We start from the raw sequence: 17,987 nt of genomic DNA on the forward strand, positions 1-17,987 counted from the left end.
TCTCTGACTGGCTTATTTCACTTAGCATCATGCTCTCCAGTTCCATCCGTGCTGTTGCAAAAGGCAAGAGTTCCTTCTTTTTTACCGCAGCATAGTATTCCATTGTGTATATGTACCACAGTTTTTTAATCCACTCATCTGCTGATGGGCACTTAGGCTGTTTCCAAATCTTAGCTATGGTGAATTGTGCCACTATGAACATAGGAGTGCATATATCCTTTCTGATTGGTGTTTCTAGTTTCTTGGGATATATTCTTAGAAGTGGGATCACTGGGCCAAATGGGAATTCCATTTTTAGGTTTTTGAGGAAACTCCATACTGTTCTCCACAGTCTGCATTCCCACCAGCAGTGCACGAGGGTTCCTTTTTCTCTGAATCCTCGCCAGCACTTGTCGTTCATTGATTTGTTGATCATAGCCATTCTGACAGATGTGAGATGGTACTGCGTTGTCGCCATCTACATTTTATACAATAAAAATGAAATTTTCTATTTCCCCCTTTGAAAACAAGTATTCTGGCTGTTGGATTTTTCTAATATGTGAAAAATAGAGACTTTTGAAAGCATCTAGGCTTGTAACTCCCCAAAATTTTCAACACCTCCGACTCTGACAAAGTTTACTTGTTTTTATTATACAAAGAACTAGTTTTGGCTTTTTTTAGTTAGTGAGAATAACAAGCACATGTTTTCCACTACACGGCCTTTCAGAAGTGTGACATCTAAATTTGGATTCTTCTGTTTATATCAGAAAGCAATTTGAGGATCTTCTGTATCTTAAAATGAAGATTATATTGTTTTCTATATAATTTTTATGTAAAGTATATATTTTTTATTCTAGTCTATGAAAATTTAAAAGCATTTCACATTTATAGTAACTATTTTATTTTTTAATTATATTGACATCCAGTATTATATTAGTTTCAGGTGTATAGCATAGTGGTTAGACAATCATACTTGACAAAGTGGTCCCCCATATTTCAAGTAACCATGCGTAGTTATTACAATGTTATTGACTATATTCCCTGTGCTGTACTCTACATCCCTGTGAGTATTTGTAGCTACCAGTTTGTACTTCTTAAGCCCTTACCTTTTTCACAGAGCCTCCCTACCCTCCTCCTTTCTGGCAACCCTCAGTTTGTTCTGTGTCTACGCATCTGTTTCTGTTTTGTTTGTTCATTTGTGTTTGGGGTTTCTTTTTAGATTCCACATATAAGTGAAATCATATGGTATCTTTTGACTTATTTCACTTGGCATAATACCCCCTCAATCATGTCAATCTCAAAGACTAACACGAGCCAAATAACTGAGGCATGCGGCCTGCGGGCCATGAGTTTGACATGCTTTCTCTAGGTCCATGCCTGTTATTGCAAATAGTAAGAATTCATTCTTGTTTATGCCTGAGTAATATTCCATTGTACATATGCACTTTAAACCAGATACTCTTTCCAAGCTCAATAATAGAAAAAGCTTACATCCTTAGACATAAATTTTTTCTAAAAAGTCCACTGAACTTCCACACATTCTATCTTATGTTGTTAATATAGTCTTAAGACAGGCAGGTTTACAAATGAAGAAGCTAAGCACAGAGAGAAAAAGTACTAAGTCAGGTATTCTGGAGCTCCTAGTCTATTGTTCTTTCCACTGAACCCCCATTGCTATGGAAAAATTATTTTGCAAAATATAGTTTTACTATATTCATATACTAACTATATCAGACACCAGCTAGTCTATCCTTCCCATTTTACAGATGAAGAATCTAAAACTTGGAGGATTAAGTAATGCATACTGGTCTTCCATTTCAGTGACTTTGCTGGCCTGTGTCTGCTTTTTCCTGCACCAGCCTGAAGGATGCTCACACAACAAGCACTCCTTCTCATGGTGTTGGGGTGTCTCCGAGGGTTGCTCTGAGCTTTATACCACCCCTGTGTTTCTGTGCCTTTGACAGTTTCACAACCAAAGACGAGCTGGGAAAGGCAGCACCTCAGCTACTGGCTCCTGGGCTGATGGGAGAATCTTCCGAATCCTTCAGTGCCCAGGAGGATGAAAGCCAAAGGGAGTACCGGGCCACTGACTCGGACTCTGATGGGCCGATCTTGTACACTGACGATGACGATGAAGAGGATGAAGATGAGGACGGCAGTGGAGACAGTAAGACTTTTTCTCAGGAGGTAGAGAGGGAGAAAGGTGGTGGGCAGAAGCCATGGCGTTTTATAAAGAACAGAAGCCTCACCAAAAATCAAACATCTGAATTTCTCTTTCCCCTCATATTCCTTTCTCAAATTAGAACTGTGTATATCCTGAGGTTTAGCTTCTGATGACAGGCCTTTCCAAAAGATGGTTCCATGCGGGGTGGGCAGTAGGGCGTAGATAGGCACATTCGTATTTGTCCCAAGAGTCAAAGCTTCCTGAGGATGGAGGCGGTTCTCAGGATGGTCAAAGTCAGCCCTTCCCTGGGACCTTTGTTGAATAAAGAGCATCCGTGCAGGATTCCCTGGATTACTCATGGGAAACGTTTGAGAATTTCACTTATTTTCTTATGCTGCAGTTTAAGGAGAAGGGAGGGAGAAATGAGTCAAAAATGACACATTCCTCTTAAGAATTAAAAACAATCACTCATCCATGGTAAGATTGTATGCCTTCTAGGAAAGAATGCTAGTAAAGTAGCGAAAGCCAACCATTGATATGTAAATGAGGGAACTGGAAAGTGCTATTTTTTAAATTTTTCTTAAGCAGGATGACTTAGGAGGGATTCCTGGGTTAAATTTATAGATTTTGAAAAGTTATTAGCATATTTATGATTAAACATCAGTTTGTCAAATTTCTTTCCATTTGTTTCGAACAACAACAAACATTATCATCCAGCTGGTATTAACTATCATCTGTGGAGATGTCAGGGATCTCTGGGGTACTTTAGGATTAAAACTTTAGTATAAACATGGACTTTTGCCAGAGTGGTTTCTGCGTGGAGAAAGAGGGAAGACAGGGATTTCCTGAACAGTATACTAAAGGGGCTAAGTATTTGGACTTGAGAAAGAGAAGGCATTATGCAATCAGTAGTTTCCATGATTCGCCATCTCAGCAAAATAAACTTCAAATATCACTTTCCAAATGATGAGGTGATACTTCCAAGTTTTTCATGGTGCCCCAACATTCTTCTGAACATTTTTAAAAATAGCTCTCCAGTTTTTCAAAATGAACTCATCCAACTAAAAAGGCCCTCCTCCCCACCCCAAGGCTAATTAAAATTCCCCTCCTGCATGTGGACATAGAATTTGTTCTGGACTCAGTTTGAAGTCCATGCCCCCTGTAACCTGAATGGCGCCGGTTAAAAGGCTCCTTTTCTGCATTTCTGCCCTTTCTAATCCTCAGGTGCTTTGGCAAGTAAAATCCGACGAAGGGATACTCTTGCTATCAAACTGGGCAACAGACCGTCCAAAAAAGAATTAGAGGACAAGAACATCTTGCAGCGGACATCTGAAGAAGAGAGGCAGGAAATTCGACAGCAAATTGGAACCAAGCTAGTCAGGTAACGGCTGAAATTTTAGTACAGCACCAACGAACACATACTTTCCCCCTCCTGTGGTTTCCAACCTGAGGTCATTGTGAATGGCTTGTATAAGGGCACACCTGGCCTACCTGGTCTTTTAAAGTTGGTGCTGGATGGTGAAGCATTCAAAGAACCTGTGCTTCGGTCCAGACGGTCAGTGGCTTTGAGGTTGCCAAAGCCTGACCCAAATGTTGACAGACTTTTTCTATAAAGGACCAGTTCGTAAATAGTGTAGGCTTTGCTGGCCAGAAGGTCTCTGTTGCAGCTGCTCAGCAAGAGCAGCCATAAACAATACATAAACACACGAGTGTTCCACTGCAGTGTTATTCATCGAAACAGGAGGCAGCCTCGTCCACGGACTCACGAGCTTCCTGGGATTTCCAGGCGGCTCTGTCCTGCGGGCTATGAGACTGTGGAAACAGTAGTTAGTGGCAACGGTCAGCTCCATCCGGGTCAGGTAACCACGGCCCCGATGGCAGAAGTTCCCTCTTTTAACTTCAAATAAAAGATCATCTGACTTCTCTTCCTGCGTCCAGCTCTTGGTGATTTTTATTTTTGCCACTAGTGACACTGGAAGTCCATTGAACTGGCAGTTTTAATAGAAATGAATGCTGAAGCTCTCATTTTTATTAGCAGCTTAAGTGTCGGTTATTTTTCTGACTTCTCCCACCCTGCGTACACCACAAGGTGCATTAGCCGGGGGGAGGGAACAGTCTGTGAGACAGAGCAGGATCTGTCAGTGCTGCGTAGGGGCAAAGAACCAGGAGCCTTTAGTTCTCACTGTCAGGAGAATCCGGACACCCACCATCAAGGCACTGTATTAATCGTTTATAAGATATCAGTAGTTGGAGAAAAAGAAAAGGGAGGAAACTCCATAAATAAAGGAAGGATGATGTGTTTGGGGGATGACGTAGTAGGGATATGTCGCACAGGATACATGGGTACACGGATGGCACAACTTCGGGCTGGCATAGATGGTCAGTGGTTTTTTTGTGGGCTCACAATTAAGTTAATTTCAAGGGAGCTCTGATGGAGATTAAACTTTAACAAAAGTTTTAATGAGCTATTTAAAATATTATTGATTTCAATAATTTCTGTCACAGCCATAAAAACTTAGCATTGGTAGTATCTATATTAAAATTTACCTTTCATGGATATTAATTTGCACACACTCAGCCTACATCCAGAGGAAGTTTTTGTCTGTGATTAACAACAAATTAACAACGTAAACAAGACCAAGAACAAAGTTCGAAAGGGTTCACAGGACATTCAGCTCTTGTGTACAACGAGTTAGCCCAGGGGTGGGCAAACTTTTTGACTCGAGGGCCACAATGGGTTCTTAAACTGGACCGGAGGGCCGAAACAAAAGCATGGATGGAGTGTTTGTGTGAACTAATATAAATTCAAAGTAAACATCATTACATAAAAGGGTACGGTCTTTTTTTTTTTTTAGTTTTATTCATTTCAAACGGCCGGATCCGGCCCGCAGGCCGTAGTTTGCCCACGGCTGAGTTAGCCACTAATCACAAGTGAGCCTGGCTTGTCTTGAAGGCAAACGGGAAGGGCCTACGTATCTCAAGAGAACTGTATACATTTGAAATTCATTGAGGTCACAAAAGCAGTATTTCCCTTAAAACACTATGAAGTGTAGATTGATCATCTCCCAAGTTGAAATGAACTCTCAAGCGGCAGCCTTTTTTAGATCCAAATGACTGTGTATGAATTAGGGAAAAGGCTAAGCTGCTTTAACAGAGACCAACATATGCAGTGGTCCAAACATTTCCACATGTTTATATCTTTTTCACGTAACTGTCCAGCACGGAGGGGGGGTGGGGGGGGTTGGGGGGGTGGGGGGGGGGCATTGCTCCTTGCAGTCAGCCAGGTACGCAGGTTCCTTCTGTCTTGTTGCTCTTCCTTCTCCATGGGTATTCCATCTACATGATCCCAGCTGACTCACTGACCATGTTTAAGTGGAAGAAGGAAAGGCAGAGAAGGGAAAAAGCAGAAACTACAAACACCATTTCTGCTCACATCCCATTGCAAGAACTTGGTCACAGAGCCACACCGTGCTGCTCGGGTGACAGAAAGCTGCCGCTGGGGGAGATGGGGAAATATGGGGTTATAGTCAAAGCTCAAGGAGTTCTGTTTCTGAAAGGAAGAGAGAGAACGAGTAATGGGGCTTAGCTAGCAGTCTCGGCCACAATCGCTAGACTCCAAACTAACAGAAAGGACACTTTTATGGGTTTAAAAGTTAATTTCTGTTTCTCAAAACAGGAAAAACATAGCTTTGTTTGTTGTTTTATTTTGTTTCTCACTAAGGGGGCCTTGTTTGTAACTTGCAGTATATCTTTTTTATCATCATAGGAGACTTAGCCAGAGGCCCACAACTGAAGAATTAGAGCAAAGAAACATCCTAAAACGTGAGTACCCTGCACTGTATAGTGATTCCTTGTCTAACCATTAACAAGCTCCCTCTAGAGATGATTCATTTATCAATAGGAAACCATAGTATATTTATTCATAAAAGGTTGAAATGGCCCATTCATATCACATTTATGTGTCATCATGTATATAACTTAAAAAATAATTTCTTGACATTTGTATTTCATTTTATGGCTTTGAGCCTGATATCCCCCAGACCAGAGTCACGGTTGTGACAGTTGTTTTTAAGATGGAATATATTCCATGTATTCTTTCACCCAACTATTAAATAAAAGAAAATGCTCTAGTCTGCTTGCAAACATGTACATTTCGAAGAAAAGGCAAGAAAATCCACAAGGAAATGAATCAAGCATTCCTATATTATTCTTAATAATACAATTTGTTGCCAGGTTTAACAAATGACTCGATTTAAAACAGACTCATGGTCAAAGCAATTTTTCAATCTATTTCATTTCAATCCATTTCATTTTCCTTTGTTATGATAACTCTGTTTCCCTCTTGAGTTATTTATAATTTCTCAGCACTTACCGAGTTTTCCATTCATTTTCCAATTTTTTTTCTCAATTTATTTTTTTCTTTATTTTTTTTGACTTGACTTTTCACTCACCGATCCAGTCATATTTAAATTATTACAGCTCATATGCTAAAGCTATAAGACGAATGGAAGCAGTTTGTCGTGCTACAGTGTATTAATGTGGTTACTAACTACAGTAAGTTAAGTAATGGATATTTTTAAATTCAGCCACTGCCGTTTTATATGTCATTAACCCAGCTTCAAAAGAGCTTTTTGTTGTATGAAATATCAAAAAGCAGGGATGGGCCAAACCCCAGATAGTACTACAGTAGTAACGAGCCACTGGCATGCGCTGAATGTTTTTACCTAGGTTTTAGGGTCAAGTTGGCCTATCTCGACCATCCCCATTCTCCAACCTGAATCATTTTCTTTTCTGAGGGAAAGAAGGGTTTTAATAGCACGAGGACTGAAAAGGGAGAGGAATTGCCAGTCTATGGGATTTTTTTCCCTTGGAATTTTTTTTTTCCTTTTTTTTTTTTCTGGCTCTTTGTGAGGATAACTGGGATAGAATTCAAGAAAGGACTTAAGCAACCATCAATGTATACAAGAGCCAGTTTGGAGAGGGAAAAAGTCATGGCTAGAAAAGAAAAAAAAATGGTAGGTCTTAGCTTTCTAAAATAGGATGGCAACAACATCTAATTTTGACAACAAAACCAAACCAAAAAGGCCCCCGGCTTTTGATAACAGGTTCCCGGAAAATATCTGAATTAACTTTTAGGTAAGCTCAAATGCAGATCATGAGCTCCTAACACACAGATTATTTCTTATTGGATGCCTGATGCAATACCTAGAAAAAAAGGAAGAGCGAATTCTGGGTAATTTGTTCCTGCTCCTGTGAGATAAATAGTGCCAGACCACATTGGTGTTTGGTTGTTTGAGGAACTGTGGGATAGATCTGGAAATTTATCGCACATCGATCTTAAGTGCTGTGTTGGCTTTTATCCCCCATTTTCCTGGAGGTTCGGGGAAGAGTGAAATGCCAAAGTCAACTTCAGGCTTGACTTCAGCCCTTATTTACTTCCTTTTCGGTTTGTTTAAGCATGCTTTTTCTGGAAACAAAAGACACATTTGCAGTCTGGAGAGGCAGATAACTGGCCGGTGGTCTCCTGACATAATATTGTACGGCCAAGGGAAGCAGAAAAGAGAACTGGCGGACATCATCCAGAGCGTACATATGACACGTTATTCCGCCCCTGCTGGCTTCTCAGTTCTTCCACGTAGATGGCTCTTGTTTGTTTATATCTTTCGTCTCCAGCGTTGGGTCAAGAGCAGTATGATTGTCTATTTGGAGAAAAGTCTGTGTGTGACATGGTGTGGTGTTTAAGGACATTTATTAACTAGGTCACTTTTTTCTTGACAAATTAGAGAATGAATTCACAGAATAAAACATTCAGCGGTTCTCAAATCCAAGTCCATCACTAAACCTGAACCAGATGACCATGCTGACAGCTCTATTTGGAACACAGGACAAATTTTATTTCTCAGTTTCATTCCCAGTATTGCAATCTGTTTTATTTCTTTCCCATTTTAGTGCATCTAGCATTTAAAAATACATATAAAGCTATATTTAGTTGTACATTTTAGAACCAGTTCCTTAAAACTGTTAAAATAGAAAGCACGTTTTGGTGCTTAAAAGATCAACTTTTGCTCAGCAGGAACATTGATATATATGGCACACCTTTTTCAGGGCAGGGATAAAAGATAAAAGTCCACAAACTATTTTAGCTGTGACCATTATTCCAGCTGTGTCTTCTATAGGGGAAAAATGTACTGGGCCATTGAGTTCTGCATGTAACATTTTCTATGAAATTTTTTAATCCTACAGAAAAGTTGAAAGAATTTTACAGTAAATACCTATATGTCTACCATCTATATTCTACCATTAATATCTACTTTATCATATCTTGCTTTATCACATATCTGCCCATCTATTGATCAATCTCTTTTTTGGGGCGGGGAGATGCATTTCAAGTATGTTTATAAATGTATTTCCATTTGCTAAAAACACCCATACAGAAACATGTAAAACAATAAAAAGAGAAAGAAACCCACAAAAATGTTTGGCTTTTTAAAATCCCATTTTATCTGAATTGATGACTCAAGAATATAATACTCCAGTCACTGGTATTTCCGTGTTTCTCTTTGTTCTTTTAGCTCGTCCACAAAATGCTCTGGGCAGCACTCCCTAACTAGGCAGCTTTCCTGTAGTGCACTCCCACCCCCACCCCCCAAACCTCCTGTATTGCTTGTGTGTTTATGGCAAATACTTCCTGTGGCTATTCTGAAATATCCGCCCCTCTCTGCTCTGATGAGAGTTACTGAGGGCAAGATTTGTCAATGAGCCACGTCACTTCCTTCATGAATGTTCCTCCAGTCTGTTTCAAATGACCTGCAAGGTTTATATCCTACTTTATAATTACCCTCTAATAAATCTAAAAGAAAAGGAGGAAACATTAAAAAAAAACTTCAGTCAGTTTTTTAAAACAAAGTTTAAGATTTAATCTTGACTCTTTGTAAGAGATTTTTACAGTAACTATTTTAATAAGATTCACCTCTAAAACCCTCTTCCTCTAACTTCATTAGAAGCATTAATTTCAAATATGGGGACTGTAAGAAAGCCAGCTCCTGATGTTAAAAAAGAATTCCCAAATGGAAAAATCATGTTTATTTAACTCCCTAACTGCAATTGACCCTTCTTCTTCTTCTTCTTCTTTTTTGAAACTTAACTGACTGCCACGTAGATATACAATATGCCTATTTAATAAGGCAAAATTATCTAATATTCCCTTCAAAGATACGACATTTTGTGTATTTCATGAAAATTGGAGCATGAGTTTTGAGTTGTATTAGATACCCAATTTTTTGTCTTTGAAAAGTACCTTTAAAAACATAGCATAATCACTGTATAGGAAGAACTGAAATGTTTAAGGGTTATATTTTTCTTTTTACTAATAATATCATCGGAGGCCTAATCTTGTAAAACCCTAGTTTGAATAGCATGAACTGTAAGTTTGGGGTTTGGATTATATAATCCATATGCCTTATGCACCTCACAAAAGGTAATTATTTGACCCTAAGGATGTATTTTAAGAATACCTACAGTAACTTCATGGGAAGAAATCTGAATTATAACCAAATTTGTTTGACACTCAATAAAAATATACTACCAGTAACTAGTTGTTTCCTATTCTGCAGGGTGATTTCAGTTTATGTTCACTCTATCTGAAAGGCAGACTAATCATTCTTTCTTACCAATTAAAATTAGTGTTTCAGAAGCCTGTAGAAACTTTTCCCTATTAATAAGGAAAATTAATAGAGATTTAGCATGTTCAACTAACAAATTAAGATGTTGCAAATATTGAATGCTAAATTTTATTAATGACAAAAATAAATTTAGTGGTAAGTCTGTTTGAATTTAAAAATCTAATTATTTTTTCAGAGAGGAGACTTTTTGTTCACCATTATAGTTGAGCTTTTATATAGTGTGATTTTTCCTTCAGTAGACTTCATAACAGCACTTTCTAAAAAGAATATTTTATAAGTATTAATACTCAGTAAGCAAAATCTGTGCTTATTTATTGAACAAATGATGAGCTACAGGAAGCTATGGAGAGAAATTCATCAAATAAGCAACCATTAAAACCTGAAGGGATGTTTATTTCTTTAAAGTTCTGGACATTTTTCTCTTAATCCCATCTGTTGGACAGCATTCATTTAGGTTGGCCATTAAATTGTACTACTTGGTAAAGTACTAGAGGAAGAGGAGACGTTGGAAAGTCACAGTCATGAGAAAATAAATCATCTCCACAACAGTACACCATAACCCCATTCAGAACATTCTGGTTCAAAAGCAGAGCCCAAAGAAATGCTTACATTCTGCTTCTATGGAAACCAAAACAGACAGATCAACTATTTTGGTTGGATTTGAATGGAAATCAGCAACTCAGACATACATCAGATGGTTCTAATTTGTTATTTTGATATGTCTCAGATTTTCACATGGAGGCCAGATCCAGCAGTAAATTTTTCCCTGAATTCTGATCATCTATGCTTGTAAGCCCATGAGATGATCAGCAATGAAAGACTTTCACCAGAATATGGGAACTCTTGTGGGGTTTTTTTTTGTTTTCAGAATATAACAGGAAGTCTGGAAGCAGAAAAGGTTTACAATTAATAAATAGGTCAGTCATAGAAGGAAAAAAATATTATTTGTATGTATGTATGTATGTATGTACTAGTATACATATATAAAGCAATATAATTATATATATAACTTAATGGTTGATCTTTCTGCAAAGTATTTTCACAACTTTTTAAAGATGTTGGAATGTTTCATCAATATCTGTTAAAATCAAATAATTGTGGCCTGATCTACTTTTCTGATTATAAAATCACTTATAATAACTAAGTCTTCATGTCTTCCCTTCCATTAATAAGCAGAAAAGAATGAAGAGGAAGAACAAGAAGCAAAAATGGAACTTAAACGCAGACTCAGCAGAAAGGTGATGAAACTACAACTGTTAATGATTGTATGTGTTCTGAGATATAGTTCCTTTTTTAAATGCAAATCAACTCTTCACATGTAAATCTTGATATTTAGGGATAATTATTCCTGTTAGTCTACTAACTGATCATAGGCATTAAAATCAATGTAATGAATACAGTATAAATTATCTTTATATTTATAATTGCATATGTTAATTAAACTTTTAAAGTGCATTAGGTGATTATGAAAATAACATGTAATCGGTGTAAGAATTTTTTTAAATGCAAAAGGGAATAAAAGAAAAAAGTCATAGAAACTTCTTCCATTTAAAGATAACCTTTATTAACATTTCAATGTTTAGTTTTTAAGAATGCTTACACTTTCCATGTAGTCTTGGAAATATTAAATAAATATTTTTTTTGCTACTGAAGATTTGCCATTATTCCGTATCTGAGCTGGGTGACTAATTTTTTAAGTGAACTTGATCATCCAGGCTGCCTACTATAGTGCTACCCAAATTGACAAACAGCTTACCTCAGGCAATTGTTTCCACCATTTATGAAAATATAAATGTGATGCCAGAGCTATCACTTTTTCCTGTGTTAAAATAATAACAGGCTTTGGAAAAATTAAGTTCTATAAGCACTTGTATTTCATTGTACATCTTTGTCTGGTAATTGTTCAGGTATACCTTCACACCTGGACAAGGCAGGATGAGTAAAGCATGACACCTGCAGTGAAGTGTGTGGTCTGCCCACATTTACCTGGGCTGGCTGGGGAGTCCGAGACAGGTAGAAGAAACAGTCCATTCCCATGGAAAAGTAGAGACTGTACTTTGAGAGGTTTTGGTTTTGATTTTTAGAGGAGAAGATCCTTTATTCATCTATCTTTTTTTTCCCCTCAAAGACACTAATAGTTAAACAATGATCAAGCTGAGAAAGACTCTGTAAACTGAATTTTAGAGCTGTCTCTTCTGGTGTTCAGGGCTAAGTTCCAGCTTTAGATAAGAAGTAGCCCTTCCTCATAGCTCCACACTCACCCCGACATGCATATAATCTTCTCAGCCAGGTGGGTTCTTCCAGGAGGCAGCAGAGCCTGCCCTTAACTCCTGTCCCCACTTGCCTCCTCTATGCAGAGCTCCCTGCCATAGGTGCAGAACAGTTCATACCACTAACAACGACCCTGTCACTGGCACAATCCTGAAGGGCAAGACTGGATGGAGCCTGGCAGGTGTTGCTCAGTGGATGAATGTCAACCTATGAACCAGGAGGTCACGGTTAGATTCTCAGTCAGGGCACATGCCTGGGAGCTTGATCCCCAGTAGGGGGCATGCAGGAGAGTCAATGATTCTTTCTCATTATTAATGTTTCTATCTCTCCCCCCCCCCCCCCGCCCCCCTTACTCTCTCTGAAATAAATAAAAACATATTTTTTAAGACTGGATGGAGAATTTCTGACCTGTGTGGCCCTTGGTCACTTGCCTTTTGGGCGTTCCCCAGAGGCAAGGGTTTCTCTACCTCCTTAACCCCACCAGTCCTGGAAAGGTAGTAAGAATCTAACAATAGAAATCAGACAGTAACTGAACTGCTTAGATTATACCTTCCTTTGTCCAGTGCCCACCAGGACTTCATGAACCTAGAAGGAACTGCAGTTTTCATGTCCCAGCTCATGTGCGCTCAGGGTGTAGGCCCAGGCCTTCTAAGAGTCTTTGAATGTCTTGAAGGTTAGAGCACTGACTGAGCCCAACCTCTGGTTTTACTCAAAAGAAAACCACGGCCCCAAAATGGGGATGTTTTTAACCACAAAAACATTTTTTTGTGATTGTACTTACTTTTTCCAAACATTGAGCCTATGTAAATAAGGAACACTTCCACAGAGGACTACTTAGACTGTGGAAAGTCTGGCTAATACAGGGTATGTATATATGGAGAGAAAAGATGCTGAATATGGATCCTGAGTAAAACAGAAGCCTGGGTCTACCTGTGTCACAATACTAGGACATCTCCCACTGAGAAAGGCCACAGAAGCAGGAACCTCAGTAGCAGAGAGTAGTGATGCCTGTCGACCAGGGGGCCGTGTTTCTTTAGTCTCAGAACCATCTCTGCTTTATTCTCAAGCTTGAGAAAGAGCCGAGAGAGGAAAGCAAATACCACAGGGCTGGGTAGATTAAATATAACTATAAATTCCAATTTGACAAAGACCATAGGAGGAATCCACGTTATTAGACGTGTCTTGAAGGTTGCAGCTGATTCTAAGTAGTTAGGGCCCCACTGAAGTGCAGTTCTCCAGAAGGCCCCCCTCCTACATGTCAGCTTTTGTGGCCAAGAGTAAATGTCAAGCATGGGCCTGGGTCCTTAGCCTTTCGTGGAAGAAGTCCATGGACACACCCTTCCCGGGACCATTTCTTTGTCATAACTTGGTGCATCTCTGAATGTACAGGTTTAATTAAAAATAGGAACCAGGCTTTTTATTGTCATTTCTGAAAGTTGCAGGACTTTCTCCTTCATGCATAATTCAATCCACATCCTGTGTCTGGATTTTTATTGTGCCTGTGGCTTCAGGTTCCCTGTGTCAGGGATGACAGGCAACTTTATCACAATACCAGGTGAGGTGGAGAAAACAGCGTAATGCACACAGTTGCCAAAGATTGTGACCTATCTAAAACGGATGATTTTTATAGTCTCAAAATTAGGGCACACTGCTTTCTAGTTCTTATTAGAAACTCCCAAGATGCTGCTGCCTTTTCTTTCTTCTTCTTTTTTTTAATGTGAAAGTGACCTTATTTGACCATAACTTCTAAGTTCTCTATAGAAGACCACGAGGCTGTAAATGGTTTACTGAACTTGTCCTTTATCCTTGTCCTCCTGCAGCTCAGCCTGAGACCTACGGTGGCAGAGCTACAAGCTCGAAGGATCCTGCGGTTTAACGAGTATGTAGAAGTCACCGATTCTCCCGACTACGATCGCAGGGCAGACAAGCCCTGGGCCAGGTTGACACCTGCAGACAAGGCAAGAACTCAAGTGTCTTTAGCTATGATTTCACTGATTTATGATTTTATTGCTTTTCTGAAAGCGCCAACACTCACTTATCCCCACTCAGCCATCTAAGGAGGCTTGATATTACCAAGTATCCCAATAATTTTTTGCCTTTCATTATTTAAGCCACTTATGTGATATATTTAGTACTATTAATGAAGTTCTTTCAACTAAGTCTCAGAAAAAAAATACAATTCTCATGGTACCAAAAATACTGCATATTTGGCCCTGGCCAGGTGGCTCAGTGAATTGGAGCATTGTCCCTTGGACCAAACGCTTGCAGGTTCAGTTCCCAGTCAGGGCACATATGTGGGTTGTGGGTTCGATCCCTGGTCAGGGTATGTGTGTGAGGCAACCGATCAGTGTTTCTCTCTTACATCTATGTGTTTTTCTCTCTCTCTCTTCCTCTCACTTTAAAAATCAATAAAAAAAAATCATTGGGTGAGGAATAATAATAATAATAAGTATTTGGTCAAATACTTATTAGAAATACCTACTTTTGGCTCAGTTACTTCCCATTGGTCCTACCCAGCACTATTCAGACTCCAGTTCCACTACATCAACCTACTTCTTTCTGTTCCATATTTTCAACAAAATCAGTCTCATTTACACTTACATGAAGAGTTATTAAGCCTAATCTTGGAATAGAAAAGAGAGTTAAGAATATTATACATGTGGATCACTAACATAACCTATGGGAGGGAAAAACTTTTTTCCCTCTCATAAAACAGTCTCAGGAAATCTCTTTAGATAGTAAGAGGAAATAACTCTTGGAATAAAACTATGGTCATTCTTGCCCTAACCAGTTTGGCTCAGTGGGTAGAGCATCGGCCTGCGGACTCAAGGGTCCCAGGTTCGATTCCGGTCAAGGGCATGTACCTTGGTTGTGGGCACATCCCCAGTAGGGAGTGTGCAGGAGGCAGCTGATCGATGTTTCTCTCTCATCGATGTTTCTAACTCTCTATCCTTCTCCCTTCCTCTCTAAAAAATCAATAAAATATATTAAAAAAAAAAAAAAAACTATGGTCATTCTTTAGTGAATTTTTTTAAATGGGTATTGCATTTCTTTAATTGGCTGTCGTCACAACTTGCCGACATAGTTTTTCAAGCAACCAGTTCCTATAATTCCACATCACATTCATGCCTGTAACTAACTCATCATTTCTCCATGTAATTAAAAATTATCTGGATGAGTTAGGCTCTGAAGCTTTCTTTATTGGGAAGAGTGGAAGACTTGAAGTAAGAAGGCATTTGCATCAGCCCCATCTTAGTACTCAATGCCCATTTGATATCTACAAAGTCACTTGATCTCCATTTCATCATCTGTGAGATGCAAGTCTTGAAATAGTGTTCAACTGCTTTGTAATAAACCATCCCAAAACTTGGTGACTTGAAACAACCATCTTATTTTGTCCACAGTTTCATGAATTAGGAATTCAGGAAGGGCCCAACTGGGTGGTTTGTTTCTGATCTACGTGGCATCAAGTAGGGTGGTGCCTGGGCTTCCAGAATCCACTCCTGAGCTGGCTTCTTCACTAGAACGTCTTTGCTTTGTCAGTCCTCAGCCTCTCTCTGTATCCACATGGCATCGCATCCTCCAGCACCTCTGCTTGAACTTGGGTTTCTCACACTGTGGTTTTCCGAGGGTGGGCACACTTTTACATGGCAGCTGGCTTGCAAGAAGGAAGCAAAAGATGCTAGGCCACCCTGGAATGACACAGCCTCACCTCTGCTGTGTTCTGTTGTTCAAAGCAGTTACAGGTCTCACCCAGGTCCACGGCTAGAGAAAGAGACTCCACCTCTTGAAGAGGGAATTACAGATGAGCATGTAAGATGTGTCTATAAACACTGAATTGGCTGTCTATGTGTATGGTCACAAGTGAATTGTAAGACTTACTAATATAAAGAACGTATAGCACACAATTTACAATTAAACTATACAGTACTCTGTAGATTCCACATCCCAATTGATTCTCACAGCATGCTTTCATTGACTTCTGCCAGACTCTAAGATCCGTAAGCCAACCTACTATTGAGAATAGGGACTTCGCCTATTTGTTTTCAAGGCTCCTTGAGTTGCATTTTCTTCTTGCACAATCACAGACTAAGATTTAATTCATTTTTTGAAATGTATCACAATAATGACATTCTTGAATACTTTCAGTGTACAAAGCACTTTTAAATAATGCTCTTAATTGATTCTAATAATATTATGAGGAATTCTCATTCCCATTTTCCAGATGAGAAAACAGGTTTTGGAACAAAGTAACTCGCTAAGGGTCACTGTATTGAAGGCATAGGTAAGACTAGATCCCATGACTTCTGACTCCGAGTGGACTACTTTCCACTTCCTCCACTGAAACGGTGACATTTAGAGGGGAAATTTTAAATGATTTTATGTCACTGTCCATATTAAAATACCTTCTCTAAAGGAAGACTTTTTGATAGATGTTAATTAGATGATTAGTATGGAGCAGCTTGACTGTTTCAGTTCCTGGTTCTAGGTACCAAGTTTTACAGTGATTAAAACAAAGTATCCTCACTGTTCATCTCACTTGTGCAGCAAGATTCATTGTCTTATCTCAGTGGATGCAGACCCACAAATATCTTTCTTCTTACTTCATCTTTTCCAAAATTCAGTAGCAAGAATTGCTTTTTAAAGAAAAAAAAATATTTCTGCAATCCCTTCCCAGCCATAGGCTTCCCATAGAGTCTATAGGGGTTGAGGAATGTGTTTGAGGAGACAAAGCAAGCTGTGACAATAGGATTTAAATATAACAGTGAAAGGGGCATTGGGAGAAAAACTTGGATATTGCAGAGTGACAGTGATAGGGGAAAGCCAGAGAGAGGCCTCAGGGCTTCCTTTTGTCCTTTTCATCTTTTAATATTCTTCATTTTCCCACCACAAAGTAGATTTCCTTATCTGTCAGTGAAGTCATTCTCTGTGGCTTGTAATGTCATTCTTTGTTTTGGCTGAAGAGTCCATTTTTTTTCAAAGAGATTATGGAGCTGTATTTATTAGTGTTTTTAAATTTACATGAGGAAACTATTTTATTTTATTTTTTTTAATTTCAGAGAGGACGGGAGAGGGAGCGAGACATCAATGATGAGAGAATCATTGATTGGCTGCCTCCTGCACTCCCCCTACTGGGGATCGAGCCCGCAACCTGAGCATGTGCCCTTGACGGGAATCCAACCTGGGACCCTTCAGTCCACAGGTCAACGCTCTATCCACTGAGCAAAACCAGCTAAAGCAGGAAACTATTCTTTGTAAAAAAGTTAGGATATAAATATAAGCACACAGTGGGAACCAAAAACCATCTGCAATCCAGCCTCAATTGTTAATTGATGACTGATGTTAACATTTTGATGAGCATCTCAAGTTTTTCAGCCTGAGGGACACAGGCATCTCTTTAAACCCCAGCATGTGCATGGCATGGACTATGTGTTCGTTGAATAGTAATAGTGACAGCATTCCGTTTGATATTTTATTTGAATGGCTTTTAAGTGCTGTGCTGAAACTCTCCATTCTAATTATCTTAACTTTCAATATGAAAGAATAAATAGCAACTGCCTTCTCAGTAGCTTTGTGGCAACTGCCTAGAGCAGTGATGGCGAACCTTTTGAGCTCGGCGTGTCAGCATTTTGAAAAACCCTAACTTAACTCTGGTGCCGTGTCACATACAGAAATTTTCTGATATTTGCAACCATAGTAAAACAAAGATGTATATTTTTGATATTTATTTTATATATTTAAATGCCATAAGAAAAATCAACCAAAAAAATGAGTTCGCCATCACTGGCCTAGAGCCATGTCACTGTGTGTGGTATTAAATGCAGAACTTACATAGGGAAATGATATTGTTTCTCAGAAGATCTCATGACCTGCACTACCCTTGTGGTCCT

The 17,987-nt window shown here is 39.1% G+C and overlaps 1 protein-coding gene across 6 annotated transcripts in view; it reads left to right on the forward strand.

Annotated features, from left to right (window-relative positions):
- The window catches only part of PHACTR2 (phosphatase and actin regulator 2), a 237,796-nt gene that overhangs the window by 203,781 nt on the left and 16,028 nt on the right, over nucleotides 1–17,987 (forward strand). For 4 of the 6 annotated variants that reach the window (XM_036316601.1, XM_036316605.1, XM_036316604.1 and 1 more), the window contains 5 exons: nucleotides 1,944–2,146; nucleotides 3,368–3,524; nucleotides 5,910–5,965; nucleotides 10,999–11,063; nucleotides 13,917–14,054. In XM_036316601.1, coding sequence (XP_036172494.1) covers nucleotides 1,944–2,146; nucleotides 3,368–3,524; nucleotides 5,910–5,965; nucleotides 10,999–11,063; nucleotides 13,917–14,054 — 619 coding nt within the window. The remainder of the gene's footprint in view (nucleotides 1–1,943; nucleotides 2,147–3,367; nucleotides 3,525–5,909; nucleotides 5,966–10,998; nucleotides 11,064–13,916; nucleotides 14,055–17,987) is intronic. The other 2 variants (XM_036316602.1, XM_036316606.1) reach the window with 1 other exon arrangement.

This window comes from Myotis myotis, unplaced genomic scaffold, assembly GCF_014108235.1.
Source record: "Myotis myotis isolate mMyoMyo1 unplaced genomic scaffold, mMyoMyo1.p scaffold_m19_p_7, whole genome shotgun sequence".
NCBI lineage: Eukaryota > Metazoa > Chordata > Mammalia > Chiroptera > Vespertilionidae > Myotis > Myotis myotis.